This window comes from Teleopsis dalmanni, chromosome 2 (assembly GCF_002237135.1).
Source record: "Teleopsis dalmanni isolate 2A chromosome 2, ASM223713v2, whole genome shotgun sequence".
In the NCBI taxonomy this organism is placed as follows: Eukaryota; Metazoa; Arthropoda; class Insecta; order Diptera; family Diopsidae; genus Teleopsis; species Teleopsis dalmanni.
The window spans coordinates 213,431,195-213,458,996 of NC_051847.1; the positions used below are offsets into that span (position 1 = coordinate 213,431,195).

A 27,802-nucleotide genomic window follows, 5' to 3' on the forward strand; every position below is an offset into this window, starting at 1 on the left:
GCCTACACGGATGCACCTACAGTTGCGGCCTACTATGTGTAAAGATAGCCAGATAAGTGCGTCTAAATGCATTCATACACTTTTGCACAATTTATGCATCATGGCTGGCTAATATAATTTACATTTTCAATTTCAAGTTCGCACCGTGGCAGGCAGCGTTCCTGATATACCACAGTTGTCACGGCTCTTGGCATTACACTGTACTTTTTGAAGTGTAAATTTCATTTTCACTTTGGCGACATTGTGTAAAATAAAATTTTAAAAATAAATAAAAATATTTAAAATATCACAATAATATTTCATAGTTCATGTTTATGCATTTGACCGTTATGTTAAATGCTATGCCAGCTCAACTGTGATTGATGTGCTCGCCAAGTTTAGTATTTGTTGCCAAAAGTTAAGCTGCAAATGACACTGTGACTGTGTGACTATAGAAGTGACATCTCGACTGGAACAATACTAGAAAATAATATTTTTAGTTTTTACAAATAAAGTTTTCACAATTTTAGTTTAGGGAAGTGTTTATCGGTGACACATGAATTTTCACATTTTACGCCAATTTTGGGCGCCTTTTTGGGCGTTGGCGTAGAACGTATTTTAGCATTTTCTTCGTAAATAAAAATAATACTGTAATAATAAAAATAAAATAATAATTGCTAAAATAAAATTTTATTATTTATGTACACAGTAAATTTTAATTTATTTTATACCGCATTATCGACCTTAAAAATTTAATATTAAGTTATATTTTATTGAAAGTATGAATTTGAAAGAAAGATAAATATTAGAAGAACACATTTTTTTTATAAAAACTAAATACAGTCTTTATATAAATCGCTATAATACAATAAAAAAAGTATCATCACCAACAAATCAATCGTTCTAGTAGTGTTTTTACACCGATAAAAAAAATCATTTGACATAGAAAATATTGCGACTCTTATAATAATCGTAACTGTCCACTCATTTGATCCTTTCTTCTACTTCTACTTCTACTTCTTTTATTGAATTACTAACTTACACTGTTGTTTATAGATATTACCAAACTAGCATTTAGTGATTATAGTTTTTTAGAGTACAGGGTTGGCTATATTAGGTGGGGTCATCTGATAAAACTGTAACTTTGACAAGAAATGTACGAATATTTAATAATCGCATCTGTTTGAAACGTCAGTCTTAGGAAATCTTTGCCTCAGAGCAATATATATCATTATGAGTGATAAGGCACACTGTATGGTAACCAGAATCATAAAAACACTAACTGTCTGCTATACGACTTGCAAACCCTCAAATAATTGTAAAAACCACCACTTTACTGCCAAAAAGTGAGACTGTAGTACGTAATTGTGCTGATATGATTATCGGACCATATTTTAAGACACCAGTGGTGCAGCAACAACCTTACTGACAGGTAACACACCTGATACGATAACCGATTTTTTAACGTCGGTTGTTCATGAAAATGGTATGCTGGTAATTTGACTGGTCTCTGCGTTCGCCCGATTTCACACCGCCAGCTTTTTTCCTCTAGAGCTACTCAAAGTCAAAGGTTTATAACGACAAGTCGAGGACGCTGGACGAATTTAAAACAACATTTGTTGAAAATAGCCACCATATGGATCGAAACATTTGAACATACGAATAGCAAATGGAAAAATCCGGGCGCATTACACGATTCGAGCTAAAGGTGTTCATTGGCGGATATAATCTTCAGATAGTGATGTTAAACTATGTTAAATGATTTTTAATTAGTGTTAAATAAGTGATTCCACCTCATATAGCCAACCCTGTATAAATATAGAATATAATGCTTACAAGTATAGATACTAACAAAAAAAATTGCACCTAATATAATCTTAAGTTAAATACAAGGTCAAGGTATGCTTATAGTTCAATGATCTTTTCCATTCTCTGTTTGTTTTCGGATTCAAGTTGGAAGTTTTTATTATCTTCTTTTGGCATTACTTATAAATGTCTGAATGCCGTATAAATATCGTTTGTTTGATATTTTACAGATGACTGGGTATATAAATATATATGCCTACTAAAGAAAATCAATATAAGCAATTTAAACTCAAAATTACTGAGGAAAGATCGGAAAATCCAATTCAATTATAAATAGAAAATTCTGCAAATTTTATTTGTATACTGAATGATCCTAAAAAAATAAATGAAATATCACATCTGGTTTTCTATACTAGACAAGGTCTATACAATAAAATATTGCCTGCTGCGTGCTGAATATTGTTTATAGACAATAATTAATTAATTAATTTTCTTTCAATGAAATATTTTCCTTTTTTTTAATAAAACTAAAATTAAAAGTAAAACCATTTATTTTTTTTGATTTTGATAAAGCAAAAATATATCACACATTTTTTTTAATATGTTTTAGTGTAAAAATAATTACTTTTGTTTGTGAAAAATGAGCATATATTACACATTATAACACAGAAAATCTATTATATTTTAAAAATAATTTTTAATTTGAAATTAATTTTTCCTCTAAATTTATTTTCTTTTTTAGCTGAAAGCGACCTCCTAACATTTGCACAGCGAAAAACTCATTACAACAGCGACAAATCACATTGCAAAGAACTCTTCACTGCCATCACACGACCTCGTAGTGTACGTGTGCTCTATGAGGATGCGGCTAAAGTGTCATCAGTCTCCTCAGCTGCAACATCACCGCGCTCAAAATCATTTGCCATGGATGGCAATGCTAATGGCGTTGATGGTCTGGTGGATATAACTGGTACAGGTGCTACAACAGCTGCTGGCAGCGATGAACTGGTTTGTACTCCTGTATTTGGTAAAGCCCATCGCAAGATGCAAACCCGTATCGATGCTGAAATTGAAATAAGATTGGTAAGTATAAAAATTAATACAAAATTCAATAGAAAAAAAATTTAAATGTGTTCAGCATTAGAGTGTAGCGACACTGTACACCACGATTGTCAGTTGTGCTGTGCCGCATGCAATAAGCCGCATTGCAGTATACAACACTGCCATTCCAATTCCGTTTCATTTAGACATACTAACAACCATTTTTAGTTTTCTTGATTAGAATTTATGGTTTGTTAACGGTTCTAATGATGCATTCTGTAGGCACATAAAAAAAATATTTTACCAATTATGGTTGACAAGTATCTCTGTACAATATTAGCATATATGGAAAGTAGCACTGTGTGATTTAGTTGTTTGGAGGCATTGGAAAAAAATTGATTTTCAGATTTTTCAAACAACTTTTTTTAAGTTGAAGAAGTTGTTTGAAGAACTAAAAAATTGTGAAGTATGAAAAGAATCTCGTACCCTGTGTAACAAAATATATAGAAGAAGCAATATATAGAAAAAGCAATGACAATTGTAACACATTGGGCCAACATTGCTTTATTAATGGTAAATTTTGAACAAATTTTCCCACTTCTTCTTCTGCTTCATTTTAGCTATAGCTAAAGTACAGCCTTATATTCTTTACACACAATTCTACAGTTCTAACGATTATTTTAAAGTCATTGACATCAAATCGTTTTCTATTAGTTCTCATTCTATTAAGCAGCGCGTTGAGGGCCTTTTAGTCGTTGACACCAACTCGTTTCGTATTGGTACTCATTCTATTAAGCAGCGCGTTGAGGGCCTTCCAACCGTTATTCCAACTTGAAGCACCATTTACATGACATTATCAACTCATTATCTATAACTTCATTTTGACTTCCAAGTTAAAATATTGTAACAAAATCAAAGTTTATTTTATTTTAATACCAACCTGCTTCCACTCATACGCGACCAACACTTCTCTTCGGGGACTATTGTTCCACTGTGCATCTTTGGTTATCGAACTTTTTCGCTTTAAGATCAAGATTTTGCATCTACAGATAAGTAAAGGACTATTAATGATCACGTATTACTTAATATCTATTAAGCAATCTATTTAGCAATAGTAATAAATTAACAAAGATTAACAATGTACTATTCAAATAGTAGGATGTTTAAAACAAAAAAAATTTTTTTCTGGAATATTTAATGGACGGTCATTTGATGATGAACATAACAAATTACACATGTTAATTAGTTATTTTAAAATTGTAAAATTGTAATTCGCAATGTATTAATTTTGTCTTGACTGATATGAAAACCGAAATAATCGTCGAGGGTTTTTTCATTTAAATCACAAATGTTCTTATTATGTCAATGTTTTCGGGTTATGAAAAGTCTTGCAGCTTAGATTATCCGATTTGTGATTCTTAGAACCGTTTTCAAAGAAAAAAAACTTGTTCGATGCTTGTACTATAATGTTTATTTCATTAGACTTTTCAAACTCTATTATTGCATCTTATATTTAGAGATTTACGATTTTTAGAACCTTTCCTAAAGGAAAAATCAACAGTGGCGAATTAAAGGTCCATCACCCTATCAGACACTATAGAATGTATTAGTATATTGTTGTCATCGGTCCGTATAGAACCTTGTAATTGTAGCTCCGATTTAGAGATTTGCAATTCTTGGAACCTCTTCTAAAGCAATAATAAACAATAATGAATTGTAAGTCCATCACCTTGGAGGTTGTTTCAGGACTATAAATTGGAGATATCGATTTTGTCTTTCTTTTTATTTTTTGGAATCTTTTGTAGTCACCCTCTCTAGTTTCATGTGCTTACATGATGAACAATGCGGTTTATACTGTTTCATACAAAAATTATATCTTACTAAATTACTAAATAGTTTTTATTTTACTCTAAATTCAAATACTTTATATTGTGCAATTGCATTTTAATGTAAATTGAATAAATGACTATATAAATTGAAGGATCAGACTCACATCGTAAAAGCATCAGATATAATTTCTTCTCATTATTGTACTCCTTAGTTTGCTTTTATGCGTATATAAATTCTAGATTTATGTATGGTATATAGGTATATACAAATATATTTACTTACATATATATTTGTTCATACGTGCTGTATTTTCTTATTCATAAAAGTTTTAAACTTTTTGCTCATTCCCCATTCCCTATCAACAATCTGAGCAAATCTCTAACATAACTCCCATATCTCAATAAATTTCCACTGTCATAACAATTGTTAATGATTGTTGTTTACTTGTTCCTAAATGACAAGTTCCATTGTTTTTGCACGTCCCGCACTATTAATGGATCCCAAAGCTACGACTACCAAAAAGTTTTATTGCTTCAATTTTACTCGCATTTCATTCATGCATTCATTCATACATTCATGCATTCATTCATTCATTCATTCGTGTTTTGCTTTTTAGCTGCCACAACTTTGATGATAAAAGACTATATTTTCGCATAAATGTCTCCGATATTTAATAATGTAATTTGAGTGCCCCACGACCGCAAGCTGCTCCAGCTCCAAAGCTGTCGGAGAAATTACTGCAGAGCTCTTTCGTATCAAAAGTGACTAAAATTTTTTCATATCATAATTTCCTTGTTGTTTTTATTGTTGCTTTTGCCATTAGCCATAGTCATTGTGGCAATGGTTTTACTGCTCTCGAATGCCAGCGCATCGAATTCACTCCAAGCAGTCTAACGTCATCGAGCGTTGGTACTGTGAAAAGGATTAAAAGTCATTTTATTAAAATATCGTCAACATGAAATAAAAATAAAAATCTACGAACTTCACTTCAGCTTTCACACTTTGGCTGGCGATACGCTCTTTTACGGTTTCAGAAAATCAGATGCCGCAAGGCATGTCGAAATTGTTACTGAATGAATCTGAAGTATCATTGATTGCACAATTTACATACCAGCAATTTAATTTATTTTATTTATATTTGTGAATCTGCGAATCTGCCAGAGTTGCGGTTACAATTTATCTACACAGTTATCTTTAGCTAGTGGTTTTTAGATAAACTATAACATGTAGTGTTACATGCGCTCATTGTCAATAAAATATGGTTGATGGTTGCTCTTAGGTTAGATGATTGTACAGGATAATTGATTCAGTATGCTTGGGTGGGAACACAACTTTAATAGCATAAATTTAAAATTATTCTATTCTATTAATATGTAAAGATATATAGATTTAAAAAAGCTGTTTTACATGCCTGAAGACTTAAGATGTTGCTATGAAAAGTTTTATGAGATTTGCTTAATAACTGCCTAGTTTGCATATTAAGAATGATTTAGACTACATATAATAGATTGATTGATAGAAAAAAGATTCTTTTTGCTGAACTCTGTATGAATGTTTAATAATTTTATTGCGTTTATCACAAGTGTTTATTGAAAAATATCCATAATAAACTTTGTTATTGTTTCGAGATTAGAAAAGATTGAGTTATATTTAGAAAGTATTAAATTTATAGTCTAAATTAGTAGGGAATGTAGAAAATGTAAACGACAGCATGCAGAAAAAGTGTTTAGCTCTAACATTGTACACACAAAGCAAAACGATAACAAAACACAAACAACACAAGTTAAATCCGATCACCAAATATTCAGCACACAAAGAAATCCAATATACGCTTTCAGTAAATATAAGATTTCTCCTATGCTAACGTCGAAAACATAAATTTTATTAATTACGTATTTCTACTTCGGCACGAATAATATATATTTTCCATAACTTAGAATGGATCACTTGATTTCTTACAGCACACCTAATTTAGCTACAAGAGTATTTCCACTGATATTGCCACTTCATTTTCAATTCTTGACTATTTACTACACTGGACAACCAAAACGACTGATAACTAACAGCTTTTGAGGTGACTTCTTCTTTCAACGACTAAAAACCTATTGAGATTAACTATTAAACTGATTTACAATAGAGAGGACAATAGACAATAAAGAGAAAATTGAGAATTTTATAGGCTTTTATTATATACGACGTCTTCCTTACTATATTATAAATATTCTTGTAAATTTCCATTACGTATTTGTCAAATACTAAAACTTGTACACTTAGTCTTTCGGAATGCTTTAACATACTTTCGTCAGATGACGAATATAGAACACCTTTCCATCTTACCGTTAAGGTGCAAATATATGCGACAACTAGCAGGTGACTTAATTTGTCAACTTGTGTTACTGGACTAACACTGACTGTATCTGACTGTATTCTGAAAGTATATAAAAATGCATCTCGACATAATACTATTGCAGGAGAGTTTTACCAGTAACCCACGTTACCTTTATTGCCGTAATTCCGACTATGCTACGGCCCTGTCCTTTTTGGTCCTCTTATAAAAAAATTAGTTTTTGTTTTAATATCACACAGCAAATACTCATATCTCACAAATTATCTTATATAATTTACAATTAGATTCTAACAGAATTATCTATACTCTATCTGTAGCTCTTTAGCTTTCCTAAACATTTTTATGAATCCTATTTGCTCCATGCAGTTTTGTAAGTTATAACTGTGACAATATCTTTAGCGTTTTATTTTTTTTTTTTTTACAGTAATGTAGACAACAATTAAACGGACTTACGGTCTCCAACTGCATATGTAGAAGCTGTAAAAGTCACACAATGAAGTAAACGTTAGTTGAAGACAGCCGAATTGTTTGTCTGTCTGAACATGTCTAGTTTTTCTCATATTTTTTATTTCATCTCATAAAAGTTTACAAGAATTTCTTTGAAGCTGTTTACGTAGCTAAGCAATTGGCACAGAGTGAGTCCAAGTTTTGAGAGGAACTTGCATTGAATGCCGCATAAAGTTGTGTAGAATGATTCGCTTTGGACGCTACTCAACATATCTTTTCGTTCGGCTCGTCTGTTTGTCTGTCGGACGGACGGACGAACTGCGCATTAGTTAGACCACACATTACTTCTATGAAAGTTGCCGAGTTATTAAGCGTATTATTTATGACCCTGAGATTAAAGTCGACAAAATGTCGTGTACAACGTACCACATATGCCTGCACTACCTACAATAGATTTGTGCGAGTATAAGTGAGTATCTGTGTGAGTGTATCTCAGACTCGTGTGCTTCAAGCTTGTTGCATAAATTATGTGTCGCGTTCTAGCCGTTAGTTAAATGTTACTTGACTTTTTCGTTTAGTCAGAGTAAATCTCAACTTTAGCTAGGCTTTGCAACATGCCACTTAGGCAAACTGCTTGCCTTGTTATTTATTGCAAATAAAAATACTTGATTTCGACTTGATTTATTTTCCATTTTGCCTTTATTTGTAGCTTAAAATTGTTTTAATTACATTTTGTTCCACTTTTATTACTTCAATTTACTTGATTGAATTTGTTTTTTTTTGTGTTTTTTTTTGCATACTGTGCCATTTTTTGCTATAAATTACGATTTTCATTGAATCGAAAAAGGTTCCTTAATCCGAAAATGTTAAAGAGTTGCGAGTGTACCGCCTACCTACCGACACTTTTCCTTTGTGAGCTCAGCAGTGAAATGCTCATTCACGTTATCGCGTGACTTTGGTAAATTTTTGAAATGTTTTGAAAGCATTTCAAAGGCATTTCTCACGTTAATAATTTTTTTCATGCAATTCTATGTTTATTTGATTTCAGCTGATAAGGTTTCTAATATGCCTTTAGCGTCCTTCTGCCGCAGCTACTGCCCGCATGTATGACGGCACGGAAGGAGCAGCATAACAATTTCATTTCCTACTCCTGAAATGCTGCTCGTCTATGCTTGCTACCGGCTGAACATGACCTTTCCCTTGTACTTCACACCAACATTGTTTGCTTGATTAATTTCCGCCAGTGTCAGCGGGGTTAGTTTTCCCAATGCCGGTCCGAGTCTAAATTTACGTAACCTTTTCATGTTCCATGGCTTAGGTTGCGTTGTATCGAAGGCTTTCTCGCTAAATATTTTTCATATAAACGATACAATATAATTAAAACATAAGGACTGACCAGAAATGCGTTGAAATGTTTAAAATTTGCATGTCACTTAAATTAATTATACTTTTATCTAAAAAATCCAAAGAAATTTTATGCTTTCTATTTTATATTTTGCCTTGGGGAAAAATTTTGTTTAATTACATTCCTCACGTTATTTGCAACATTTTAAATAAACACTAATTGTTTTATTGTTATGTACTTTTAAAGAATTTTGATAAAAACAGTTCATTTGTTTTTTTTTTCTTCACTCTATTTAGCCTGCCGCCATTGAAGAATTGCGCAAATGGACATCCACTGAAGCATTGGGTGATGTCACTGTAACGCCAGATTGCATGCATCATGTGGATACTTCTATTAGCACATCCGTCATAATTGGTGATAATGGTGTACTGACACCAGCACTCTCTCCGTCCGTGCTATCTGCTGATGCTGTAGATGCGCTCTATTCCATAAATGTTAGTAATGTCGTCGATAATTCCCAAATTCCTAATGACATAAACAAAGATGTGCCTTTAAATCATCGATTGCCTTCTCCTGAGGAGCAATGTAAAATTATAGCTTTAAGGTAAGTCAACATATATAGCATTAATTTCAAACAATAAATAAATGGTCAGTTTCTAATTAATTGATTTTAAAAAAGTATATACACAATAAATTTGAAGCGAATTTATTGCTTATATAGTGATTAGTTAAATATTCTAATACTTACAGAGGGCAGATTAAGTTCTGGTGATAATTCCAGGAATGCACTTAGGTCTGTACTCTGTTCTACTGTTTATAGATCATGCTGATTCCATTGTGTTACCGTATAAAATGTGTTACCGTTTTAAATCAATTTGAAACCTTTAAAGAAACCCAAAATGCGCTTTTAAAAAGTGGTTTCAACTGACATATATTATCTAGAAAATAAACTCTTAGTATGTTTAATCTGCGTTACACATAAACTGTTGAATAACCTAAAGCACTTTTTTTGTTCTATTCAAAGCTGTTGCAAGACGTAGTTATGAAAATACTCGTACTCCTAAACAACAGCATTTATAACACTATATTTATCACACGTCTTAAACATCATGTACTTATTTGCTCTTGTCAGTATTTTTTATGTATTTGTTACTGCTTCGGTTGTCCATCATTATTACGAAGGGTCTCGCAAAAGTTCGTTAAGTTATCAAAGCAGAATAAATTTAAGACATCAAAAAAATGCTTCTTGATTTGGCGTAGTATAACGATATTAAATTTAAAGTTTTTCAGCAATCATAATAAAGAGTCGATTCCAACGCCATCATAACAAGAGATTCGGTTTCGATTCTTAATAGATTGTGGCATACTCTCAAACCTGTAGAAATATAAGAGTGCCAAACAGCATATAGACAGCATGTACCATCGTTTGTGACTGTCTCGACGTGGCTTTAAAAATTCTAGCAGGACAAATCTCGCAATTGTCGTCCAAAATTTACAAATAATGTTAACGCCGTTCTGGTAAAGTCCAGAACTAATGAAGTTTCAACATAGATGTAGGAAATAATTGCTGATAAACTATATTGGCATAACAGCTTTGAGAATATTAAACAATCATTTTGGATACAAATAGATATCAAGATGATGGATTTCTCGAACTTTAACTGAAAAGAGGTACATGTGCTATACTCTTTAAAAAATTTTAAAAGTTGAATTATCTTCAAATAAGTGATCAAGCTTAATTTTAGAAGTTAGATCCAGACACAAACTAATAACCGATTGTTAAAGCTAGGCTATAGAAATCAGTTACAAAAGTAATGATGTTAATTTACTTGACCAGAAGAAAATTGTAGGTGTTATTTTTCTAAACACTGGATTTATGGTTTCAGAAATTTGTTGAGGAATCAGAGAAAAATGTACTGCACCGATTCTTTCTGAAAAACAATAATACGTCAGCCCACAGTATTAAAAAACTAACAACTTCATTGCGATTTCAGGAATTAAAGAAAATAATATTAAAGGATTATCCTAATCCTAATCCAGTTAATTTTAAAGTTTCAAACCTAAAATACCAGATTTTGAAGACTTTTTGAAAAAGTAGAATTACCGTCTTCAGAAAAACATAAAAATTTAGTGGTAATTATGGTATACAAATCATAATGAAGATTTAAATTATAAAATTAAAATTATTTTAATCCAATTTTTTTAAGACAACTCAAAAAAAATTTTTATAAATCCCCTCGTAGCTATAAATTAAGTGCGTTAAAACACATTTTAAATATGAATCTAATGCACATTAAAGGGTTTTGATTTTATTTTACTTTAGCAATGATTCATTAATTTTGGTACTTTTTTTATAAAAATCGTGTGACCCTCATTTATTGTGAATTGGGTTTATACACTATTTGCAAATATTTCTCAATCCCCACAATACTGGACTTGAAAGTTTATCTTGAATACATAATATAAACGAACACATTCTCATTTGTGATAAAATTACTCATTTTTTTATTTAAACTATTTTATTTTTTTTTTTGAAATATGTATATTATTTTTTGAGAGTTGCAATATAAAATTTTAGAACACTCTATTTAAGGGACTTAATCTATTTTATTAAGAGTTACTATAGCGGAATAAATATAATTCAAAACAAGATATTGAAATAATTTAAAATTTTTTTAATCTCTAAAATTGTTTAAAATTGAAACCGCCATCTAATATGTAGGCCAAGAATATACTTGGCCTGTATACTTCTGAGAAGCAGGTCAGTAATATTAAGTCTACGCACTTGGTTGCCCTAAATGAAAGTTATTAGAATTAATTTTTTTCTCACCAATAAATAATTATTATATTGCTCATACCCATATATGTTAATCTTTAAAGGACTACTCTAAAATGATTGACTTATTTTTACATCTTGTAACTTATATACCAAGTTCACAGTTACCCGTCTTGGATCCCCACCAATTTCGGCGAAACCAGCAAGTAAAAAGCACACTCTATATGTTAGTAAAATGCCAACACTGAAAAATTGAACCTAAAAAAATTTATGATTGGGTGAAATAAGGATGTAATATATATCTATGTGAGGATAGAAAATGAAACAATCCTTATTATTGTAAATTTGCTCTCATGTAAAGACGGCGTTAAAAATTGACTTCAACAGTGCTATCAATAGAAAAAAAAATGTCTATAGCCGTTTCAAATAGAAGTCATTTACATTACATATATGGGATTTTAGATTAATTAATTTAAATTAAAAAAACATCAGACATAAGGGGGAAACCCATGATTTTGAATCCTTATTGTATATAATCTCTTCAAATTTTTCATGTTTTACTATATTTATATATAGTAGCATTGTAAACTTAAATTTGAATATATGCGGAGTACAATATATACTTTATATAATTATGTATATAGTAAGGTGCAATATACAATCAAAATATATTTATTACCTTACATTACAAACTCTCACTCCAACAGTAATTATCACAAATTTTTGTATAAATATATAAGAAATATTAGTTATATCTGAGACGACTACTTGATAGCTTTCTAGCTTAAATTTAAACTAACTTAATCCGGCTGAATATAGGGTATAGAGTGATTGCGCCGCTTATGATTAAATAATATTACGCCATCCACACTCTCTTTGAGGAAAAATTTTATTTTAAAACTGATATTACTTTTAATATATCGTGTGTAGCTACTTGACTTGAAAGACACGATGTTTTATAAAAGATTTGAAATAATACAAGTTATAATATTTTTAATTTTTTGGAATTATTTACTACCAACGAATTCTAAAAGAGTTCACATAACATGTCAAAAATCTCAAATCAATGGAAAAAATATTTGTAAGTCAACTTGCGCAGGTGGTTGTGAGGACGGCTACTGCACCCGTAGCGGCATATGTATATGCCCCAAGGATTTTATTAATCAAAACGGAAAATGTGTTCCGAACTGCTCTAAAGGATGTCCTGTCAATGCCATTTGTGTAGCAAAAAATCAATGTCGCTGCAGTATAGGTTATGAGGAATTTATCTATGATTTTAAAGAAGGACCAATTAGAGTTTGTGAGGCAAGATGTATTCCAGCTTGTGGAAGATTTTCTAAATGCGTAGCTCCGAATAAGTGTGACTGTAACGATGGATATATACAAGATGTAAAGTCTAAATCATGTAAACCATTTTGTGAAAAATGCGCAGAAAATTCTGAATGTGTAGCACCAAATGTTTGTCAATGTAAAGATGGATACCATAATGAGACGAACTTATGCCTACCAAAATGTACTAAAGAGTGTGGCGAATTTGCTCAATGCATTGATGTGAACAAATGTGAATGTAAAGATGGTTATACATATGAAAATGATCAATGTCGACCAATTTGCAAGAATGATTGCGGTGAAAATGCTTACTGTAGAGAACCCGATATTTGTGAGTGCTCACCAGGATACACCAATCATTCGGGAATTTGTCAACCTGTTTGTGTAAATGAATGCGCTGAGAATGCAAAGTGTATGGCACCGAATCTTTGTGATTGCAATAAGGGCTATCGGAGTATGGACGATAAGTGTGTTCCGGTTTGTTCAAAAGAATGCCCGATAAATTCAGAATGCAAGCAACCTGAGAACTGTATTTGTAATGCTGGATATGTGTATGAAACCGATCAATGTCGACCAATTTGCAAGAATGATTGCGGTGAAAATGCTTACTGTAGAGAACCCGATATTTGTGAGTGCTCACCAGGATACGCCAATTATTCGGGAATTTGTAAACCTGTTTGTGTAGATGAATGTGCTGAGAATGCAAAGTGTGTGGCACCGAATCTTTGTGATTGCAATAAGGGCTATCAGAGTATGGACGATAAGTGTGTTCCGGTTTGTTCAAAAGAATGCCCGATAAATTCAGAATGCAAGCAACCTGAAAACTGTATTTGTAATGCTGGATATATGTATGAAACCGGTCAATGTTGGCCAATTTGTGAAAAAGATTGTGGTGAAAATGCTTACTGTAGAGCACCAGGTATTTGTGAGTGTTCCCTAGGATACGCCAATCATTCGAGAATTTGTGAACCTGTTTGTGTAGATAAATGTGCTGAGAATGCAAAATGTGTGGCACCGAATCTTTGTGGTTGTAATGAGGGCTATCGGAGTGTGGACGATAAGTGTGTTCCGGCTTGTTCAGAAGATTGTCCCACAAATTCAGAATGTAAACAACCTGAGCTCTGTGTTTGTAGTGCTGGATATACAATGTCGAATAATATATGTGAGCCTGTCTGTGATAAGGTTTGTGGTCTAAATGCTATATGTACTGAAACTGACAAGTGTAGTTGCTCTCCTGGTTATGCCAATGTATCAAATACCTGTCAACCAATTTGTTCCGATAATTGTACGGAGAATGCAAAGTGCTTGACACCGGAAAAATGCGTCTGCGATTCTGGTTACATAATGATAAATAATGTATGTAAACCAATATGTGATGGCGGATGTCCTCAAAAAGCTTATTGCTCTAAACCAGGTATGTGTAGCTGTGTTGAAAATTATCAAAATATTGATGGAATATGTAAACCGCACTGCGCAAAAGAATGTCCCGTGTTCAGTTTTTGTGCAGCACCTAATCATTGCGAGTGCATCGATGGATATAAGTTAAAAAATAAAAGTTGTCAGCCAATTTGTAATGAACTTTGTGACCAAAAACATTCAATTTGTATTGCTCCTAACACTTGTGGTTGTATCCAAGGATATGAATTAAATAAAGAAACAAATTCATGTGAAGATACGTTATATAAAAGTAGGCAGAAAGGATGTCAGCTACATTTAATTATTACAAAATGGTATGTGCCATGTGAAAATGCCTTAGTCTTGGGTTCCATATTCTATGGACTTTTATTTGCGATGTTACTAATTTGTGTAATAATAATTTATATAATATGTAAGAAAACTTTTCAAAAACAAATGTTGACGGAAACAACTTATCCGAATTTCATTATCACCTATCAGCCAACAATGAATGCTAATGAAAATCGTTCTATATCTATGGAATGTTTATCATCTGATCTGCCACCTCCTTATACACCAATGAAACGAAACGCGTTTGGTTCTTAATATATTAAAAAAATTTTAATAATTACTATTTTGTTTATAATACAATGAATTGTAGTAATAAGAAATTATGTTTATTTATAAGAAATTATAATATAATGAATTGTAATAATAAGAAATTATATTTATTTCAATTTTTTTTATAATTTTAATTTATTATAATGTAATTATTTAAAATATATACAATTTTTACCTTTTTTATACAATTAATTTTTTTTTAAGACATTGACAGTGAAGGAATTAGGTATATATATTGTATGGTATACTTAGTATGAAACTTTAAGACGAATCAGTTTCATATCATTTGAATATAAAATTATTTCTAATTGTTGATAATTTTTCAACAAAAAATTTTTTTCTATTGTAATACATGTTCCAATTAAAGTTTTCAATATGAGTTTTTTTGATTTTGAGTTGAGCATTTAAGAATATTCAAATTTCTCTCTCTCTCTCTTTCTCTCAAATAAAAGTAGCTTCGGTATCCGTATAATAATGCGGAAACAGGGATTTATTCTATAACTGATGTAACGAGATGATTTCAACAGATGATTAATTATACACTCTTCATCAATACCGAACGTACCATATAGGCATTTCTACTTCTACTCTATTGAATGGGCAAGTAATCCACATTCGTAGATGTGGAGATGACTGATGGACTGCCATTTTGGGTTTATAGGTAACTTAATAGTCACTTGGGAATACTTGTGTCTCTAGCCAAGAGAGTATATCTAAATTTAAAAATATTTGATTCAATCTAAATTTGGAAAACTAGCATTTTCCACTACAGGAACGTGGTTAAAATTGTGCCAAGGTGAATAAATTGAAAAATACTTTTTTGTACAGTTCTCTAAACTTTTATATTATATATAATATTGCTTCCCTTTGAATATGCCACTGATCATTAAACTAATCTTTTTTATTCCAAAAAAAAAATAGTTCTAGTATTCCAGACTATAGTTGACAGTAGTGGTCTATCAGTACCACCTACTAATACATGACAAATAAGGACATCAAACTAAGCCTTTTTCCAAAAAAAAAATGTAAAATAGTTCTAGTATTCCTGACTATAGTTGACAGTAGTGGTCTATCAGTACCACCTACTAATAAATGAGAAATTATGACTTTAGGTATAAATAATGCACACTGAACATCAAACTAATCCTTTTTCCCAAGAAAAAAAATGTAAAATAGTTCTAGTATTCCAGACTATAGTTGACAGTAGTGGTCTATCAGTACCACCTACTAATACTTGACAAATCAGGACTTTAGTTGTAAATAATACTCTACTTTAATGTTTAAAAAATAATTGCCAATTACCAACTTTAAATAGTTTTTAATGTTTGTTTATAATCGGATATATGCACTATTGTCTGTATCGGCATTTATGTTAAACGGCACCAAACTCATTGATTTATTACAGCGACCACAACGCGTGCTTACGCAGCTCAGCGCTGTGCGCTACCCATTCTACGCACAAATGCTTATCTACGCATAATTAACAGCAACTGAAATGCATGCATTCTGCGTGCAGCAAGCCCTTAACTTTTTAAAACTAAGCAAACAATTCATTATTTATGCTAATTTCATTTAAAATTTTGTATGTAAAATATTTATGTTAGTGCGGTTTTGGAGCGAGAAGATGGGTTGAGAGCTCGTCTAAATTATGCACATTACCAGATACGCGTACATTTCAAAAACGTGCTGAGTGGTGAACACTCGCATTTTGTGGCATACCAATTTGTGCCACAGCAGTTCCAATTTGTTAGACGACAAGCCTCTGTCAAACAAATATACTTCAAACCAAAAAAAAAAAACAAAAATAAAAAAATGGTTTTATGTAAATAAGCAGCAAATACCTGCAGTTTAAACAAATTAATTCAATTATTTTACGATGCGGAAAACAATTATGCATGTGTTAAGTACAAAACCAAACTATTATATCCATACGAAGTAGATATCTCTGGGTACAAGCCTAAATAGCATCCATAAAAGCAAGAGGAAAACACAGAAATAAATTATTAGGGCAAGGCGCATTGTGAGTGTATATTTGTTTTTGTATTTCTGGAACTATACTATAGTTGGCTTGACTTATTTGTTTAATGGTCTGTTGATTTTGTACTTTAATACGTTTTTATGGAAATTCTTTTTTTTTCTTAAGGTAAATTCATTCAAGTTTATTAGTATTAAACATTGTAGAACTGGGGTCTAAAAGGTTGAGGTTGAAGATTTAAAATTACAACTTGACTAACACTTTTTGAAGTTAAACTGATTTTATAGTTGTACCAGATATGTGATAGCCGTATCAATTCCATATTCCTCGTAATTGTGAATAGAACAAAGTATATATTCAAACTAGCTAGACGCATTGATAAATGCAAGTATTTGGCCAATACTAAGACCTAATGCTTAAGCCTGGTTCTAAACAAGCCTGGATATAGACACAACAGATGCTATATGACTTAACCGTTGTTTAAGTAACTAAAATAGAAAATAGAACAAAACCTCCTCAGTCAGCTAAGAAAACCGTTCCCATTCCATATTCCTCGTAATTGTGAATAGAACAAAGTATATATTCAAACTAGCTAGAGGCATTGATAAATGCAAGTATCTGGCCAATACTAAGACCTAAGGCTTAAGCCTGGTTCTGAACAAGACTGAACATAGACACAAACGATGCTTTGGTATTTTTTCATCGAGCGTCGGTAGACATGCAGTACAAGGGATTCGATAGAGCAGACCGACCATGGCTCTATGCCATTCTCTAGCCTAGTATCTCTTTATAACAGATATTAACCTTGATTCTTCCGATTATTACTAGGTTGCGTGAGAAATTTCCCAATGATTTTGCCAGCTTGCCATATCATTGAACATTTTTTGTGAATTCACGAAAAGTGTTGTGTTTATCCAAACAATAATTTAACTGCCTATGCTTTGAAATCGAACACATCCGTAAAATTATAGCCTACTATAAATTAGAAACATACATATATTACTCTATAATAGTAATACTAGTAGTTTTATTATTTTTGTTATTATTTTTTATTAATTTTTTTTTTAATTTTTTTATTCTTTTATATTATTTATTATTTTATTAGTTTTATTATTTAAAATATATAACAATATATATAGAGCTTACAATAGCAATTCTGCCAACTGCCGGCCGGCCTATTGTCGGCTATGTGCCAACGAGTCATCAAAAATAAGCCATCTTGTATTTCTTAATTGCATTCAATTTAAAAAATCCAATATTCACCACAATCAAACCTACCAGATTGCATTGTTCGATGGTTTTTTCAATAGGCAACAGCAATGCCTACACTAAAATTTCCAATCAGAAAAATTTTACAGTAGCCAATTACACCACGTTCCTTAATGAGTTTATAAGATAACTTCGTGACCCACGTTATTGACTGCGGCCGCAATTAACCTCTGCAATACGCTACACAATAATAAAATTCGCAAAAACATTGCAAAACAAAAACAACAATAACAACACATTTTGCGAGCAACAACAATAAAATTTTTGTAAATCAAAAAAGTTCCCGCTGTTTCACTTGCCTCTTTAAATACTTTAACATTTTTATGCGATTGGAGTGGTGTAGCTACGCTGTTGCTGCTGCTGTTACCTCCTCTCTTGATCTTACAAGACATAATTGTAATTTTTTTTTATCATTTTATTATTTTGTTTTAAATAAGAAAAATACGTTAACTTACACATAATTTATTTTTGCATATTTACGTATATACATTAAGACCGAAAAGTTTTCGGAAATTCTCATTTAAAATTCGCGCGCTGTATATTTTTCGATATTTTAAGTTTATGTAGTTTGGCAGCACTGTCCTTAATTACTATGCCAAAAATGAGCGCGATCTGTCAGACAGTTCGTTTTCGGCAGCTGTTGAAACCAGTTCACCTCAGTAGTGCGTTGCGAAAAAAACAATGGAAAAAAATATTGAACAAAGAGTTTGCATCAAATTTTGTGTTTCGAACGAATTTCGTGTGCAGAATCGTTGCGAATGCTACAAAAGGCTTATGGGGAATCAGTTTTATCGAAAACTCAAGTTTATGAGTGGTACAAAGCCTTTCAGGACGGTCGTACGACCGTCGAAGACATTTCGCAACGCACTACTGAGGTGAACTGGTTTCAACAGCTGCCGTAAACGAACTGTCTGACAGATCGCGCTCATTTTTGGCATAGTAATTAAGGACAGTGCTGCCAAACTACATAAACTTAAAATATCGAAAAATATACAGCGCGCGAATTTTAAATGAGAATTTCCGAAAACTTTTCAGTCTTAATGTATTTAACATACTTTCATAGTTTTAAAAGTTCAACTAAAAATGAGTTACCTTATTTTTATTTTTATCTCCTTCCAACCCACTTATTTAGATATCCTGCCGAAGTTATTTCAGTGGACACATCGGGCAAACGTTTTCAACGTATGTGCATGGCGCGCAAGTCTACAACCGGTGTCTTTACCAATTTGACCGACACGAATAACTTAAATGACGACGTTCAAACAGTGAGCCGTCGTTCACGTTCACGTAAGGTGCGCGGCAAACGACGAAACACAATCGCTGGTATTGATCAAAAGGAAATACAAGATGCGGCAAATGGGTATGTTACAAAGGCTACAAAAGCACTGCCTATAAACTTTATTACGTATAACATTAGCAATAATGATAATAATAATAACAATAATGATGATGCTGTTAGCGACCGGAATGTTGATCATTCAAACTTACTGCTGTTATTATTTTTATTTTCATACAAATATGATTTCATTTTAGCGGCACAATTATTATTATTATTATTGTTATTGTGTTTATTTATTTATTCATTTTTTTTTTGTACAAAAGCAAAAAAAAAACATATACTCATTTAAAGTATATTATGAATGTAGTAAACTATAATCAAATTATTAGTTGAGAAGTGTATAAAAAAGAATAAAATTTACATAGAGTATAAAAGCATATTATATATAACTGCATTACATTATATACTTCATTTAGTATACCAAAAGAATAAAATATGTATAAAGATATTTAATGAAATTATTGTGATTTTAATATAATTTGTTATGCTGTTTATAATTTGTTTATAATTATTTTGTTTTTTTTTTTTTTTGTTAATTTTTAATTAGTATTTATGTCTATATTTCTTGCAAATAAATATGTTCGATGTTGTGTTATAAAATATCAAAATTATATTTAATTTTGCAAATATTTTAAATTTTGCTTAATGCCATTAAATAATTAAGCACAGCATGTTTAAATTAAAAACTAAAACAAAAATTTAATAAAAGAAAATTAATTTTTTATTTTATTTTTTTGATTGAAATGTAAATAATTTGTTTGCTCTTTTTCATGCAAATATTTAAGTTTAGTATATTTACAAATAAACAATTTTTAATTAACAAAAATGATTTAAAATTAGTACAAATAAAATTTAACATCTGTAACCAAATAACAGCCTAACAAATTGTACAAACCAAAAAAAAAGAGAAAAAAATAATTATAATAAATTGTAAATAGTTCCAAAAACAAAAAAAAACATAATTCGAAAATCTGCAGTCATTCATTTTCATATATTAGCGCAAACCAACAAACAGGAACCAAAACACCTACGCCATAACAATAAAAAAAAAGAAACAGTCACACAATTGACATAAAAATATTTCCATAAACATCAAAATTCATAAAAAAAGATTTTTTTTTTCAAATACATAAATATAATTTTTCATTTTTATTTTAACCAAACTAAAAAATTTAAAAATTTACACATAACTCTCCAAAAAAGTTTTCAGTATTACATCAGTGTAACTGTTCAGTTTTCTATACATGTCTTTAGATTTTCACCTCCACCTCACCAAGCCTCCATACATATCATGCCAACATACAGTTGCATACTTTCCTGGTCGAATTCACTGCAATTCATTAAATTTGGTTGACAGTTTTGTTATTGAATTGAACCAAATCGCTGCATCATAACTCTTCTCCCCACCACTTCTCACACTAGCAAAACTGAAAGATGTTTTCCTAGACCGTCCGTTCCATTTATTTCAATTCAATGAATTTATGACTTGTAATTCAATACCGAGCAAGTTCCAATTACACAAAATTGTTGCCGCGGCATGTTTTATTTAATAGATCTTGCAAAATATTCTCTGCTTCTCTGCGTGTTAAATTTGCATAAAAAGATTTAAAGTTTAAAAAAAGATTTTTTTAGTAAATATACAAATTTCATATAAAATTTTTAGTTATTTTAATTTATACCATTATTGAAACCCAGTAGGAATAGTAAATAATTGACTAAGTTGTATTCTACGAATACTCCTAAGGAACAAATCATTAGAGGCTTTTAACTCATATACAGCTAAAGGTTGACCTTAAAAAGTCGTTTTTGTAATTATTATTGTTAAAGTTATTATTGTTATATAAAAGTATTAAACATATCAGTTTACTTTAACACTCTACGTCAATAAAATTTTACTCTTAACACCGTTCAAACCATGGTTATATAAAAGTATTTCTCAGCCAAATAAAACTGACATATTGCATTATGATTTTTGATTGGCAAATCTAAATTAACTCTTGAACTACCATTTTCTGATCATATTTAGGATAATCCCAACATTATTTGAAAGCTGCCGAATAGATAAAGGAGGTCAATGAACACTATTTTTCAACTTAGCACTCAGCTTAACATTATAAAAATTAATAAACTACTTAACATATGTTTGTGAATGCTACCGATTTGCATTTGGTCTTCGATTACGAATGGTAATACAGACAGTCTCTCAGTTAGTACATCCTACTAAATAAATTTTAATTTAAGTGTAACAGGCTTCTAGTGAACTCTAATAATTATGTTCAAATAATTTGCTACTCACCTAAAATTCGAATACTGCAATATGGCAACTCCCTTTCTACGTTTTATGTGGAACAACTATTCGGCAACAATGAAAGGACTCTAGTGTCTTTTGCTTTTAAAAATGTTAACCTCAATTGTGAAACTTCGACTAATAACTGATTTTTATGCTTTTTTCCTTAAGTTTGGAATAAAAATGAAAATAAAAGATTGTATTTTTCTCTACTCAAGCACTTAAGAGCTGCATTGTTTCCACTGTTTTCCATTTTCACTGCAAGATATTTTCTACTTCTGTTTAAAGTGTACGTACAGCCCCCTTAACGTCACGCCTCTTCATAGTTATATATGTTCGTATTAATACTAAAAATGATTGATTGTGCATAAATATTGTAAGTTAATGTTGTGATTTATTTAAAACCCGAAACTAAAACCAAACTTTCTCTCCATGTATTAACAAAAGTTAACCCAATTTTACGCCCTTTTCCCGAAAAAACAATTCATTATAAACAAATTTGTTTATATTATTCCAAAATGAATCAAGCATGGAAAGCAGATTAATGAGTGCATTTCCGCAGACCTATCGGAACAATTGATTGATTTTAATTATTACGTTATCGAAAAAACCAAAATAACAAAAATATTTATATTTAGTAGTATTTGTTGTGATTGAATGGAAATTGAATTAAAATTAAATTGTTCATAAAAAATATTACAAAAATATTTAAAATTAAAATAAAAATACTTTAAAAAAATGATGAACTCTTTAAACTTTATTAATTAATTTACAAATCAAATCAGTTTTTTTTATGTATTTTTTATGCATTTAACTTCCTCCATCCATTGATATGCAACAAATTTCCAGTTAAGTATGCAACTTAAGTGGTATTAATAATGAACAATAAACAAATAGCACTCAAACCAAAATAAAACAATAAAATATATGAAAAAATATTAAAATCACAATAATTTGTGGGCTCTTACTTTATAGTTGAAAACTTTGGACAGCTACATTCGGAGCTACTGAAATCTTTATCAGCCCAAAAACCAAACTAAACTAGACATCATTCATTAAATTCATTTATCATTTTTTTTCATTTATTTTAAACTGATTTAAAATTAATTAAAAATGCTAACAAAAATCAAACAATTTATTTTCTTTTCTTTTTTCACACACACACACAACAACAACAAACACACACATACATACCAACATTTTTACATACATACAAACATACAAACCATGCATTCGATTAAAAACATAAAAATTATTCCAATATAGCGATGCAACTGCAACCAGCGGTGAACTTAAGAACACCACAAATGCCGGCATTGTCGCCGCCACTGGTACTGCAGCCGCCGCAGCCGTCATTGATGAAGATGCCAACAGCAGACGTAGTGAAAAATCCAAGAAATTTGGACGCAGCAAATCGAGCGATATCTTAAAAAAAGAATCTGTTGCCTTGCCATATGACAAAGGGAAGAGCACATTGACACGTCTTAATTCATTGAAGCAATGGGGCCGTAATCGGTTTAAATTTATGCAACGTAACGAGAGTGCAACGTTGACACTGAATGCCAGCAACAATAGCAGCAATGGTCCAGACAATGGCAATTCCATTACACAAAGTAGTGCCGCCAATGAAAAGGCGGAACTGAAAACGAATTGCAACAATAGCAGCGGTAGTGGCAGCAGTGGTTCATCATACAAAACCTCTTCGCATACTGCAGATAGTGGCAATATCGATGATGAATGTGTGGTGCACGAATTGATAAGCCAAAAGAACGAAGGTCGGTTTTCGCACGAACGAAAACCCTCATATTCGTCGTCTGAGAAGAGCATGAGCGTTAGCAGCAGTGGACATCTCAGGGGTAAGTTACATTTGGCCACCTGTGGCAATGTCAAGTTGCGCGATACGTCATCGTTGAATCGTCAACGTCGCAATGGTATCACAGCGAATGGTTTATGCGGTAAAGATGAACAGCCGCATTCTTCGAGTGGCAATTGGAGTGCTAGTTCGGAATCGGGACGTGCTTCAATCGGCAGCGAAATAACAATACAACCAAAATCCAGCGCTTCAAATACTTCACTGAATGTCTCTAGTTTTCATCCGGGTAGTGGACCGCCATCATCTATGTTGAGTCGGCGCCGTTTTCTAAATACATCTGCTTCGAGTAGTGTAACAAGTGAGGGTACAGCAACACCAGACTTACAGGTAACAGATGGTACGTATCCTAATCATTTGGATGATGAGACAAGTTCTGCATATTCCTGCGACACAGAAGGTTATTATACATCTTTTCATATGGATAGCGGTTTACGTACGCTAAAAGAAGAAGAAACACTAATTACACCTATACAAAGTGGTCACAATTTACATACAAACAATTATTCTTTCGGTAGTCAAGCCAATCAAACGGTACTTAGTGCAGAAAATGAATATGAGCTCTTTGGCAGAGGTTCCACTTCGACGACAACAAGCTCTGCTGGCACCGTTTGCACCACACTTATGATGAATGGTGAGCAGAGTAGTTTAAATGGACTTGGACCAGATGTGCCTGAACGCATAAGTTCTTTGGGTAAGTTAAATAAGAGCAATCACAGCAACAGCGCTAGTACCAGCACATTAGAGCGCAGCTACTCCAGTAGCACAATTGGTAGCACTTTAGAACGTACTGGTACCATCAAACGTAATGTTAATGCCAATCTTAAAATATCACCGATTGATGGTTCCGACGTCACCGATAAGTCCACTGAAACACCAGAATCTCAAGATGATGAATTCAATTTTGAGCAGCGCATACGAAAACGCACTGCACAGCCACTGCCGGCAGCTATAATTTCAGAAATAGAATGTTCCGAAAGCTCGGATTTAGAGGGTGTGGAACGTATTGAACGCATTAAACAAAAGACTGCTATAAACGCCAAGCGTATACCATCTATGTGTGTCATAACGCCAACCACTAGTGATGATGAGAACCAAGCTAAGGACAATGGTTTCGATCCAAATAAAACTTTAACAAACGAAAGCTCTCCTTGTGAGAAAGCTGCAGTAAAAGCTGAAGCTTTACTAGAATTAAAAATTAACGAAGCTGAATACTCTACAGTTGATGAGTTGCAAGCTGACAAAACACCACAACTAACACCCACTGGCGTTGCCAACAAGGATTACAACTTAAATGTACTCAAACGTAGTTCCAACTATGGTTTCAATAATATGCTTGAAAAGCTGAAAGTTGTATTGCCAAACATAAAGCGTTCGCCTAGCAAAAGCTCGTCAAGCTCAGCCCACGCTGTAGTGGACGATGATGAATTGTACGACACAGCCGGTGAGTATGTTACCATAGCAGATATAAGCAATAACAATCGTCGCAATCAGTTGCAAGCACCGAAGTCAGTGGGCACAAGCAGTCTTGGAATTTACTATTCCAATGACATATATAGGCGCAAAAACAGCGCCGACAGCACTAACAGTGTCGTCACGAAGGGTAACGAACCCGACACGCCAAAACGAGAGACAGAATACGTTTCATTGAATGAGCTGCCGTATCATTTGCGTAAAATTAATAGTGACAGTGCAGCAACGGCGGCGGCACTGAGTGCAACTTATGGCACTAACAATGAAACCCACACTTCCAATATGAAATTCATCGACTGCGCAGAATCCAAACAACAACAACAACAACTGCAACAGCAGCAGCAGCAACAATGGCAACGAAAACAAAGCGAAAGCACAAATGTGGTCCCGATGTATGCGGAAATTAGCGAGCTTACAGAAAAGTCATCGCACAGTTCACCCTTGGCACAGCATAAGGGAGCGCGTGTACGGGTAAATGCACAAGGAAAAATTATTTACGATTCCGACAGTTTGAAACGACGCAAAGGCGCGCACACAACATTCGCACCTGGTCCGTATGTAAAAGAAACTGAAAGTGCGCTTAACGAAAACGCAGTAGAAAGTATAACGGCAACGAAATCGCAACAACAACAGCAACAAATCGGTAATAGTGAAAGTGCGAATTGCATAGTGCCAAGAAGCGCAGCCACAAGTGCAGCTAAATTACTTTTCTTGAATGGTGGCATCGCTGCCAACAGAAAAGTGGCCAATGTGCGTCCGATAGTATCAACATCGCCATTGTCACAACAAACCCAACGTCTACAGCAACAGCAACAACAACAGCAACAATCATTCAACATGCCTATTACAACATATATGGACCAACAACCACAACAACAACACGAACCTCTTTCCTACAATTCCTATCAAGAAAACAAAAATCTATTAGCTAATCACACAAATCCCTTTTTCCAATCCACAATGATGCCCTCACCATCAACCAAATCCACCTCCTCGACTGGTTCCACCATATCAACATCGACGAACACAAGTGGCTCAACTGCATCCACTGCTTCATCATCAACATCCTCTTCGACGGCGAAAGAAGAAGGTAAGCAATATTTGGTAGATTTGTTAAAAATTAGAAATTATGACGCTAATATAAATTTTAATGCTAATAACGATCCTAATTTGAATGTAAATAACACTTTTGATATACACAAAATAATTGAAACAAAAACAGAAAATGACACTACAACAACACATACCAATAATAATTTAAATATTAACAATAATAATAATAATAATAATAATAATAATAAAAACAATAATAATAATATATTACATACAAACTTTAATGGTAACTTAATTAAAAATTTCAAATCCACTTCGAGACCCACCACCCCCCCAACTCCAATTAGAACACAAAAAAAATCAGTGAGAGTTACTTATAGTGTACAGCAAGGAAGCGAAGAGACGACGGCGATGGCGATGACGGTGGTAGGAATAAAAGAAAAAATTTCAAGTCAAAATGCACACCAAAACTTAAAATCGACAAGGGTTGAAAATCATGAATCAGCAACAACAACAACAACAACAGCAGCAACAGCATCCCCACTACCCATACGTCAACCCCATTCCGCTGTCAATTTCAAATTACAGTCCCCACCTCCTCCACCTTTACCGCCGAGGGGACGAATAAATGTGTCGGCACAAGCAAAAACAATGGCTTTAGCAGATGCTGCCCCGAGTGCATATGCACCGCTTGCTGAAAGCGATAACTCCGCTCGTAAAGGCTGTGTCGGTAGCCATGGAGAAAGTGGAAGCAATGCGAACTGTAGTTGTTCTTGTTGCAATGTAGAAAAATCGATTTGCACAACTGTTGACCCAATTGTCGGTACGGCAACAAACAGTATATGCACTGCAATAACAACATCCCCACTGTCAAACTCAGATATGCATGTTGTTACATCAGCCCCCAAAACTAGTCGTCCCTTGAAACGCAATAACAGTTATAGGCTAGCAAATGACGACTTAAAATTAGAAATGAACAAAGAAAACTGTTTGATATACGCTGATTCCAGAGATGCTGCTGGTGGCAATACGACTTTATTGCCAATTAATAGCACTTTCAATTCCAAGACCTTGCCACACGTTTCCACTTCGTTGAAAGTGAAAAATTTAATTAATACACACAACCATACCAATACCAGCAATGGTAACAACAATAACAACGCCAACAGCAGCAACAGTACTACCATTACTAGTAGCATTATAGATGCTAGTACACCCAAATCCACAAATCAACGCATGATTGCAAAATCTTTCGAACGTTTGGTTGATGAATTCTCTTTGTCAACCACTTCCATGTCAATGGATTCCTCATATTTGCGTAATAAGTCACTTGAGAATTTTGATGATTCTCCTACCCTATTAAATGGTACTGTTGATGCTAGTACTGACAGTACATCCAGTACGCTAAATAAAACCGATAAAATAAATGCTGATGATTCCGATAGTGATTCAGACCTAGAATTAACCCCACAATCTAGTAATGCTATTGGACATAAATATCATAAGTCCTTTGTTGAAAATGTGCTATTAAAACCATTTAAAATAATTTTGCCCAATGAGGATAACGGTGCCAGGCGTCAAAAAATATTACAGAAATTCGAAGTTACCGAAATTTGGTAA

General features: G+C 32.7%; 2 protein-coding genes across 2 annotated transcripts in view; one reads left to right on the forward strand and one right to left on the reverse strand.

Moving 5' to 3' along the window:
- The window catches only part of LOC119685464 (sex determination protein fruitless-like), a 421,971-nt gene that overhangs the window by 228,718 nt on the left and 165,451 nt on the right, over nt 1-27,802 (reverse strand). The gene's annotated exons all lie outside the window — the stretch shown is intronic.
- Nucleotides 1,213-27,802, forward strand: LOC119682649 (serine-rich adhesin for platelets-like). Its single transcript, XM_038096137.1, has 6 exons — nt 1,213-1,231; nt 2,528-2,868; nt 9,092-9,399; nt 19,293-19,520; nt 23,053-26,385; nt 26,503-27,802. Exons 1-6 carry the CDS (start codon nt 1,213-1,215, stop codon nt 27,800-27,802), a joined length of 5,529 nt encoding a protein of 1,842 aa, XP_037952065.1.